The sequence below is a fragment of the Dipodomys spectabilis genome, unplaced genomic scaffold, assembly GCF_019054845.1.
Source record: "Dipodomys spectabilis isolate Male_0828 unplaced genomic scaffold, ASM1905484v1 ptg000328l, whole genome shotgun sequence".
Taxonomy (NCBI): Eukaryota; Metazoa; Chordata; class Mammalia; order Rodentia; family Heteromyidae; genus Dipodomys; species Dipodomys spectabilis.
The window spans coordinates 561,272-571,714 of record NW_024871005.1 but is presented as its reverse complement, the minus strand read 5'-3'; the positions used below and the strand labels follow the sequence as shown (position 1 = coordinate 571,714).

The window sequence follows — 10,443 nt, the reverse complement described above, 5'->3', positions numbered from 1 at the left end:
TGCAGAATAAAGAGAAGTGTTTGCATGCAACACCTTTTGAGTGAAACAGCATTGATTCCCACCATTCAAGACAGAGAAGGAAGGAAACCAAAAGAAGGAAAGAAGGAAGGAAGGAAACAAAGAGGGAGGGGAGAGGGCAGGCGGGAAGGGAGAGAGGGTGGGTGGGAGGGGCGAGGAGAAGGAGGGGCAGGAGGGGAAAAAAGAAGAGGAGAGGGAAGGATGGGGGAGGGAAAGAGGCGGGAGGGAAGGAGGGGAGAGGAAAGGGAAGGAGGGAAGAAGCTAGTGAAGGACTCCACCTTAAAATGCATCATATTAGATTTATAACTAGACAGATTTAAAAGAATCAAAATGAAAGTAAAGCAAGATGTGTGTGTGTGTATGTATGTTTAAAGATTTAAGAGCCATTATCAAAAATAAGATACATTTTTTTCAAGGTACAGAAATGTAATTACGATGGCTGGGAGCCCAGCAGCCTCTCAATGGCTGCATTGATGTCGCCTCCTGTTGCTATTAGGGCCTGCAAGTTTGCTTCACGGTTTAAGAACCCCATGGCGTTGAGCTGTTCCAGTTGCTGCTGAAATCTGACTTCTGGATTCGGCAGCTGTGGAGGATTTGCTCCAGCCAAAGCCTGCACCATTTGCTGAATGAACTGCTGGTTGGGTCCAGATTCCGATGTTGGAGTCGTGGTCTCACTGGGAGCAGAGCTGGTCACAGTGGGCGCAGAGGGGCCACCAGAGCCGGTGGTGCCAGGAGAGCTTGCAGGAGGGCCAGTAGGTCCTATGGGCCCAATAGGGCCTATGGGGGTAAAAGGAACTATAGGGCCAATGGGGCCTATGGGAGTGACTGGGCCCACTGGGCCAATGGCCGTTCCCAGCACCCCCACTCCCACACCTGGAGTGAAGCTTGGAATGAGGCCAGGTGCTTCAGTGGCTAATGTCTGTAGCCCCTGCTGGATCTGCATTAAAGCCTGCATTGCTCTCGGGTTTGACATGGCTGCCAGTGTGTCTGGATTCTGCATCTGCTGCAGGAAAGCTGGGAGCTGAGGACGCATCTGCTCCTGCAGCTGAGGATTGGCCGTAAACAGTGGGCTACTCAGCATCATCTGTGCAGCCAGATCTGGATTCTGGCTCAGCGACTGCATCATGCTTCGCATGTAGGGTGCCGACAGCATATTCTGAATCAGTTGAGGGTTTTCAGTTATCTGTTGCAGCAGGCTCTGCATTCCTGGGGTACTGAAAATGCTAGCGACATAATTAGCTGCAGCCACAGTGTTCCCGGTAGTATTGCTGGAGCTGCTGCCAGACCCACTGCCACTGCTTGTAGTGGTGCTGGTGGTCGTAGAACTCTGAGTAGCCGGCGGTGGCGCCCAAGGGTTGGGCAGTGGATCCCGATTTTCTGTGCGGGAAGGCTGAGTACCTTCCCCTGAGGAGGAACTGCTCCCTACTGAGGCAAAGGGGTTACCCCCAAACTGCTCTTGTGCGGCATTCAGCATCGGTTCTTGAATGTCAGTGTACATGCGCCGTAGAGCATTGTAGCCACCTGGGATGCTTTCGAGATTGCTGAGAGCCAGATCTTGATTTCTCATCATCTCTTGCATCATGGCTGGATTCCTGGCGATTTCGAGAGTCTGCCTCATTATATCTGGGTTGTTGAGCAGATGACTGATTTCTGGGTTTCTCTGAATCAATTGTTGCATCTGTGGATTGGCCATAATGAGCTGCCTCATCAGATCAGGATTCGAAAGCATGCTCTGAACAAAGGGATTTTCCATGATTTGGATCATCATCTCAGGGCTGGCCATGAGCTGCTGCTGCATCTGGTTCTGAAGCTCAGAGAAGTTGGTGGTGCTCAAACCCAGACTGCTAAGGCCTGCAAGTCCTCCCAGGCTCCCCAACCCAAACGGGTTGCTATTTGTGGTAGTAGGTGTGGTGTTACTTCTGGGAGTCGATGCCGTGGTGGTAGTAGTAGTTGCCGCGGCACTGCTAGGCTGTGTGGTGGATTGGCCTTGCTGAGGTCGGTTCTGGCTTTTGATGACAAGGTGAACGGTCAGTCCATCATGGATGCCATGCTGGCTCAAGGTATCTTGATCTTTTAAGATTTTTCCGGCAAAAATCAGCACAAGCTGATCGGTTTGGGATTTGAAGCGTTTCGAAATCGCTTCCTTAAACTGCTGAACCGAGCTATTCTCGGGCACCGCGAACTCCTCTTTCTCTTTGGGAGTCTTCACAGTGACTTTGATGATTTTGGGCTCGGCCGGAGTAGCAGCTGCCGAGCCTGGGGCCGGAGCTGAGCCGCGGGAGGGGCGCGGGGGACCGCTGCTCTCGCCGTTCTCAGCCATGGCGGCCGCGGTGACGCAGGCGGGCAGGGAAGGCGCTGGCGAGCGAGCGAGAGAGCGAGGGAAAGAGGAAGGAAAGAGGCGCCGCTGCAGCGGGGCTGGGCCTGGCCGGGCGAGCAGCGCGGAGCACGGTACCTCAGTGATGGAGACTGCGGTTCCCCGGGTCCTCGGATGGAGACTGGGCTTCGGCGTAGGCCGCGGCTGAAGTCTCGGAGCTCAGGTCTCTGGGCCTTCTCCTCCGCCGCCTTGTGATCTGACCGCGCGCACTCCCAGCAACTCCTGCAGCCGCTCCGCCTGCTCCTCCCCGCCCCGGCCCCTCCCCCAGCTCCGTGCCCGCCTCCCCGCCCCACTTTGCTGACGCGGCGCCAGGCCCTGATGGATAGATTTGACTCGGTGGAAATTAAAAACTTCTGCACTGACTGAAAGGGGAAGGAAAAAAAAAAGAGGGGGAGAGAGAAACAAACAAAGAGAGAGAAGGGAATGGACACGACACTAGATGATCAGTGAATAGAGGAGAGGCAAGAAAGGAGGGGGGGGGGAAGGGAAGGAACAAGGAATGGAGGGAGGAGGGAGGGAGGGAGATTGAGAACGGGGACCGGGAACCGGGAACCAGTTGTTTTTTTTTTTTTTTTTTTTTTTTAACAAGGCATTGAAAAACCAATGGAGAATGTACATACATACATACATACATATACACGTAGATGTGTATATGTATATATATACATATATATATATATGCAATCCGTAAGGCAGGGAAAGGATGAAAACCTGGATTGAACGGATCCCATGTAAAAGACGAAAATTGAATAGTAAAGAGCTCTGACAAAGCAAAAAGGGACGTGGAACACCCCCAAGGGGGGGAAGGGAAGAAGACAGGGCAGGAGCGTGCATTTTACAAAAGAAGTGCAAATGGCCAATAGGCATATAAAAGGGCGTTTAAACTCACTAGCAATCAAAGAAAATCCCATTAAAACAATGAGATTTTTACTTTCGGTTTATCACACTAGCAAAGATGAAAAATAACGATAAAGATTGTTGACGGAGAGCCCAGAAAATGCACTCTCATGCTAGTTGAAAGTGTAAATCGTTTTCATCACAGGGTAGTTGGAAAATACAAGTGGACATTTTCAATAATTCTGCCTTTATTTAGAAATACCTCATCTACAGACCTCCTCTAAGAAAACGATCGGATGAGGATGTAAAAATACGTATGTATAAAATGCATTTACACTGTAGCATTTAAGAAATAATAAATATTTTTAAATGTGTGTTTACGTGGAGTGAGTCAAGCATACTATGATTTTACTACACAATACAAAATAGTATGCAACGTGTTTTAAAGATGGATGGTTAATTTATGTGATCTAAAATATCTTTAAAGGTGTTCATAAAATACATTGCACTGACAGGAAAATCGTGGAGTGTTTTCAATGTTGGCTTCATATATTTCTACACAATTAGGAACAATATAGGCATAAAAATTCAGTGTAAAAATAAATTAATTATATTTTAAAGCTGATTTTAAACAACTTGTATGTGTATGTGCAAAATATATCTGGAAGCTTGTACATTAGTGTAATGATAGTGATTTGTGAATTTTGAATTATGAATAATTCCTATTTTCTATTGTAAGATTTTGAATTTTTTTTAATTACCAATCACTGCAGTTGTAATTTAAAAAATAGATATTTCAGGTAGAAAATACAGGTACAAATTGACAGGCACACAATAGTGGTGGTAGACATTTAAAAACCTGATTCATTATGCTTTAAGTGAGATAAATAAAAATGTAGAAGCATTGATGAAGAAAGCATGAACAATAGAAATAATTTCAAACATATATATATTTCAAATTCTGATTTAAACCGTAGTGAAAATCTTGTTTCCCAATTTACTATTTACTAATATTTTAAAGTCATTAGGTCACAAAGATCTCAATAAATCTGGAGATAAGGAACAAATATAGTTATGTGATATCAATCAATATTATAGTATATTATAGTATAGTAATATGACAGTATATGTAGTATAGTTAATGTAGAAAATATAATTCAGAGTTAAATTAATAACTTTAAGCAAATTATTATGTATAGATCTCCAAAACCTAATTAAGTACCACATACCTAACATCACTCTATGGTGTCTATACATGCAGTCAAGTGAATAAAAAATATTCTTTTTCTTTTCTTTTTGTCGGTCATGGGGCCTGAACTCTGGGCTTGGGCACTGTCCCTCAGCTCTTCAGCTCAAGGCTAGCACTCTACTACTTGAGCCACAGCGCCACTTCCGGCTTTTTTCTTTTTTCTTATGTGGTGCTGAGGAATCGAACCCAGGGCCTCATGCATGCAAGGCAAGCGCTCTACCACTGAGCCACCTTCCCAACCCCAAGAAATACTATTTAAAATATAATAGAAGACTTATGGGTATGTAGCTCAATGGAGGAACACTTGAGTAGCATTTGTGAAGCCCTATGTTCAATTCCCACCATGGCTAAAGAATGAAAACAAAAAGAAGTAAACTATAAGGAGTCATACCAAACTTAAACCAATAAAGGAGAGGAAATGGAATAGGATTCAGGGTAGTAACTAAAGAGAACTTAAATCTGTAAAAATGTATTTTATCTTTAAAATGGAAGCAAATATGACCAAATATCAGCAATAGTTAATCCTAGGTTATAAGAATTCATGTTTTATGATATAGTATTTTAAATTTTCTCAAAATAAAATGAGACATTGAGAAAATGTCACAGGCCATCTTTCATTTCAAATGAATAAAGGTAGATATTAATAATGAAGGCATGAGGGGGAAAAACAACCACTTGAAAATTAACATAAAATAGCACTTTTGTGTGTGTGTTGATTCTGGGGCTCGAACTCAGAGCCAGGGCACTGTCTCTGAGCTGTTTTTTGCTTATGCCTAGGATTCTACCATTTGACCCATAGTCCCACTTCAGGATTTTGGTGGTTAAACTGAAGATAAGAGTCTCATAAAAAAAAAAAAAAAGAGTCTCATGGACAGATTTTCCTGCCCATGGTGGCTTGGAACCTGATCTTCAAATCTCAGTCTCCTGAGTAGTTAGGATTACAACTACTGGCACCCTGCAAAACTGAGCATTTTTGAGACAAAATATAAATCAAACTTCTTATGGTATGAATTTATAAAAAATGAATGAAAATGTATATTTCAACAATTACATATGTACCTCAATTATTACCATTCTTTTGTTAGGAACTGGCTAAGAATACAGATTTCAACTGTGGGTAATAGCTGCTTAGGCCTATAATCTCAGCTACTTGGGAAACGATACAAAGGATTATAGGCCTTGGCTCAGTTGTAGAGATGTTTTGCAGGAGTTCCTGGGTTCAATTCTTAGTACAACAGAATTTTTGTTAATGAAAGAATGAAGATATCTAGATTTTATTCCAAACAAATTGAAGTGGTGTGAAAGAACCTATATTCTTATCAAGCTCCAGTTTAATAATATTTGATTTACTGTGGAATATATGGATAAACTCAGACTCAAATTTGTACATTTAAACAATAGTGAATATAAGTGAATTAAGCATTCAAATGAGAAAGAAAACAAAAAATAAATTAAGAGAGAAATGAAATGTCAGATACAAAATAATAAAGGTAAACATTAATGAGCAGACAATAAAACAGAATTTAAATAAAACAGAACTTTTAAGAAACAAAACAAGCTGCGCTCTGGTGGCCTATACTCCTAGCTACTCAGAGGTCTGAGATCTGAGGATCACTGTTCAATGCCAGCTCTGGCAGCAAAGTCCATAAGACTCTGATCTCCAATTAAACACCAGAAAACTGGAAGTGGTGCTATGGCTCAAGTGGTAGAGCACTAGCCTTGAGCTAAAGAGCTCAGGGACAGCACCCAGCCCAGAGGTAAAGCCTCAGGATCACCCACACACACACCAAATAAAAGAAAGAAGACAACTAGATACCCATTATTATTTCAGTGACTCTTAGCTTACAATTTCTTCACCAATGTACACAATGGAAAAACAAAAACACACTCCCTCTTTCCCTTTCCCCCTTTCCAGAGTCTTCGATAAGCACAGGTCTTTGAGTTCATTTATCTCATAGATTATGTGATTTGATTTTTTTCCCGTTATTCCAATCTGTAATGCGAAAGTAAATTACAATCAAATCAATGTTGCAATGTTTTAAGTTAGAACTCTTTATTAGTGAGAAACACAGCATTAATTATTCAAAATTTAAAGAGTGAACAACAGACAAATACAGAAAAACTAGTATTATGTGACCATATGAAGGACATATGTTTGAAAATTATAAGGGAATACTTTGTAACAATCTTGGCTAATATAATACAGAGTTAAAATGAACTAGCAAAGAAACACTATGACTGTATTACTTTTCTAGGAAGATATTTATGGGCAAAATTTATTTAGAAACAGTAGAAAAACCTTAACAGCAAATAAGAGACATGAAGGAAATGAACACAAAATTAAATATTTCCAAAAATCAGCTGTATTGTTCCAGATGGCAGCTAAGCCTGTTCTTACCTTCTCTCTTACAAAATCTTGTCAAAACAATAGATGTGGTATCAGAAAAATAGAAGCACATAAGAGTTTGGGACACTATGAAAGAATGCCATCTATGAATCTATATACTAAATATCAAAATAAACTATAGATGAAAATTTAAATCAGGAAATTTACAGAAAAATATTAGAACACATTTTTATATAATTTCACCATTATAACAAACTTTCTAAAACAAAGAAGAAAAACTATAAATGGAAAGACATAAATCCACATTTTACAAATTGTTGCAAAAACAGAACACTCCACAGGGAAAGTAGATACCATTAACCAGCATCTTACAAAAAGTATCTTACAGTGAAATTTAGAAGAAAAGGAATAGGAAAAAAAAGTTTTCTTTTCTTGAACTTAAAAAACAACTGAGGGAGGCTGGGAAGGTGGCTTAGTGGTAGAGTGCTTGCCTAGAATGCATGAGGCCCTGGGTTTGATTCCTCAGCACCACATAAGCAGAAAAAGCTGGAAGTGGTGCTGTGGCTCAAGTGGTAGAGCGCTAGCCTTGAGCTGAAGAGCTGAGGGACAGTGCCCAGGCCCAGAGTTCAGGCCCCACGACCAAAACAAAAAAAAAAAAGCTGAGTGTTGGGAATATGGCTAGACAATCCTAGCAAGCCTAAAGCCCTGGGTTTGATTCATCAGTACCACATAAACAGAAAAATCCAGAAGTAGCACCATGGTTTAACTGGTAGAGTGCTAGCCTTGAGCAAAAGAACCTCAGGGACAGTGCCCAGGCCCTGAGTTCAAGACCCAGGACTGGCAAAAAAAAAAAAAGAACTAAAGCCCAGTGCCAGTGGCTCAAGCTTCTAATCCTAGTTACTCAGGAGGAGGAGATCTGAGGATCACAGTTTGAAGCCAGCTTTGGCAGAAAAGTCCCCATGAGGGGCTGGGAAGGTGGCTCAGTGGTAGAGCGCTTGCCTTGCATGCATGAGGCCCTGGGTTTGATTCCTCAGCACCATATAAGCAGAAAAAAAAGCAGGAAGTGGCGCTGTGGCTCAAGTGGTAGAGCGCTAGCCTTGAGCTGAAAAGCTGAAGGGCAGCGCCTAGGCCCAGAGTTCAGGCCCCACGACCGGACCCAAAAAAAAAACAACAACTGGACATGGCACTGTGGTTTAAGTGCTAGAGCACTAAACTTGAGTACAAGAGAGGCTCAGGGACAGTGTCCAGGCCCTGAGTTCAAGCCCTACAACTGACAAAAAAACTGAGACATTATTTTGTTGGACATACAAGGCCCAGGGCATAATTTCCAGTACTACAATGAATGAATGAATGAATAAATGAATGAATGAAATTTTAAAACTTATGTAGTATTCAGCTTTGACATTGTCAATCCAGACTGCATAGGACTACTCATAATAAGCCATAGACAAAGAGAAGGAGAACGTAAAGGACAAGGAGAAGCATTGTGGGAAACAAGATATTTCATACACTCCTGAGAATTAAGTTACTTGGTAGTCATAATGTACCTGAATGTCAATTTGCTAATAAATTTTACAAGTTTATTAGGCCTGGCTCTTTATAGTTCATACCCATAATCCTAGCTACTCAGGAGGCTGAAATGTGAAGATTGCATTCCAAGCCAGCCCAAGCAGAAAAGTCCATGAGACTTTTCTCTTTAGTTAACCAGCATAAAGCTGGAAGTGGGACTGTGGCTCAAGTGGTAGAGCTCTAGCCTTGAGCAAAAATGCTCATCGACAGAGTGCCCAGACCCAGAATTCAGGCTCCAGTACTGGTGAGCATGCACACACACACACACACACACACACACACACACACACACACACACACACACACATTTATTAAAACATACAGGTAATTTTACTTAGCATTTCAACTTTTAGGAAATTATCCCGAGAATGTAATTCCTGCTGTTGAGGTCTTGAGTTGGTTGTATTAATTAAATGTGTTGTGTTGTCTTCCTGGAGCATATCTATAGAAGTTAAGGGAAATCCTATGATTGTTCCTAACAACTGTTGATGCACTTGAGAGCAAATAATGGTCAGAACTAGAGAAATAATAAAGAAACAAAATGGCAAAAGGATACATTTTAGCCAAGCAGACTGGGATCACAACTGCAGCTTTGTTTTTTATTGCTGGGTGGCCTTAGAGTAGCTCATTCATTTCTCAGAATCTCAATATCTTTATCAGGAAAAATGAGACAAATGCACATTCTCTTCAAGGTTCTAGTAGTTACAGAAAGTACATGAGAAAGATAGTAATTGCTGATACATACTCCCTCTCAGAACAAAGTAAATGCAATGAAGTTACGCTTGGTAAAGCAAACAAACAAAAACCAGTATCAATGCAAAAAAAAAAAAAAAAACAGTTAAAAACAAGAGCAAAGATCCAGTCTATTTGGCACTTAAATATTCTGTGCTCCTTATAATCTAATGATTTTGCTTTATCATTTAATTTGCTTATAAATAATGCACAAGTCATTTTTTTCCTGATCCTGGGGCTTGAACTCTGGGGTTGGTCACTGTCCCGAAGCTTTTGTGCTCAAAGCTTTCCCTCTACCACTTGAGTCACAGTGTCACTTCTGACTTTTTCTAAGTAGTTTATTGGAGATAAGAATCTCACAGACTTTCCTGCATAGGCTGGCCTCAAACCTCGATCCTCACATTTCAGCATCCTGAATAGCTGGGATTATAGGCACGAGCCACCAGCACCAGTACCTGGATGGTCTTTATTAAATACTCAGAAACCCTATACCCTTTTTAGACCTCTAAGGTTACAAATTGGGGAATTATTGTCTGGCTTTGCCCATCAACATCTAAAATTTGCAAGTTGTGCTCACTTCAGCAGCACATTTACTAAAATTGAAATAATACAGAGAAGATTAGCATGGCCCCTGCGCAAGGATGACACTCAAATTCCTGAAGCGTTCCATATTTTTAAGACACTACATTGAAAACGAACTTGACAACATTGGGTGGTGGGGGAGGAGTTGGGCAGGTGGGGAGGAAAGGGTTTGATGGGGAAAAACAAAGGAGAAGGTAACAATGTTCAACAGGAAATGTACTCACTGCATTACTCACATAACTATAACCCCTCTGTACAATATTGTTACAATAAAAAACTTAAAAAATTAAAAATGAAATAAAAATTTGAAGTTTCCCAAACAAAACTAGATTTCCCATTTTTCCTTCAAAACTAGGTGATCAGGCAACACTGGACTCATATTTGAAGGGCTATAATTTTATTTGAGTTGAATAGTGTCTGTACTCCTTTGATAAGACATATGTTCTGATTTGCCAACCTCCACCAGATTCTCTATATTCTTAATTGTGTGGACTCCTAAATGTTGGAATTTTTTTTTTTTTTTTTTTTTTTTGCTGATCCTGGGGCTTGAACTCTGGGCCTGGGCGCTGTCCTTAAGCTTCTTTTGCTCAAAGAGAGCACTGAACCACTTGAGCCACAGCACCACTTCCAGCTTTTAAAAAAAAATATGTTTTTATTGTAAAAATAGTGTACAGAGGGGTTACAGTTACATGAGTAAGGCAATGACTTAAAGAGAAACTTCTCTGAAGAGAAAAT

General features: G+C 41.3%; 1 protein-coding gene and 1 non-coding gene across 2 annotated transcripts; one reads left to right on the top strand and one right to left on the bottom strand.

Annotated features, from left to right (window-relative positions):
* Positions 1–213: 213 nt before the first annotated feature.
* Ubqln2 (ubiquilin 2) lies at positions 214–2,627 on the bottom strand. The gene has a single exon (XM_042702539.1). The coding sequence runs from the start codon at positions 2,336–2,338 to the stop codon at positions 449–451; it is 1,890 nt and encodes a 629-aa protein (XP_042558473.1). The 5' UTR covers positions 2,339–2,627; the 3' UTR covers positions 214–448.
* A 7,068-nt stretch (positions 2,628–9,695) lies between these two features.
* LOC122128319 lies at positions 9,696–9,802 on the top strand. Its single transcript, XR_006151409.1, has one exon. It is a non-coding gene; the product is annotated as a U6 spliceosomal RNA (small nuclear RNA).
* Positions 9,803–10,443: the final 641 nt, after the last annotated feature.

Bases quoted from the DNA above. Each gene is read 5' to 3' on its own strand.
- Ubqln2 (XM_042702539.1), bottom strand. From the start codon at position 2,338: ATGGCTGAGAACGGCGAGAGCAGCGGTCCCCCGCGCCCCTCCCGCGGC.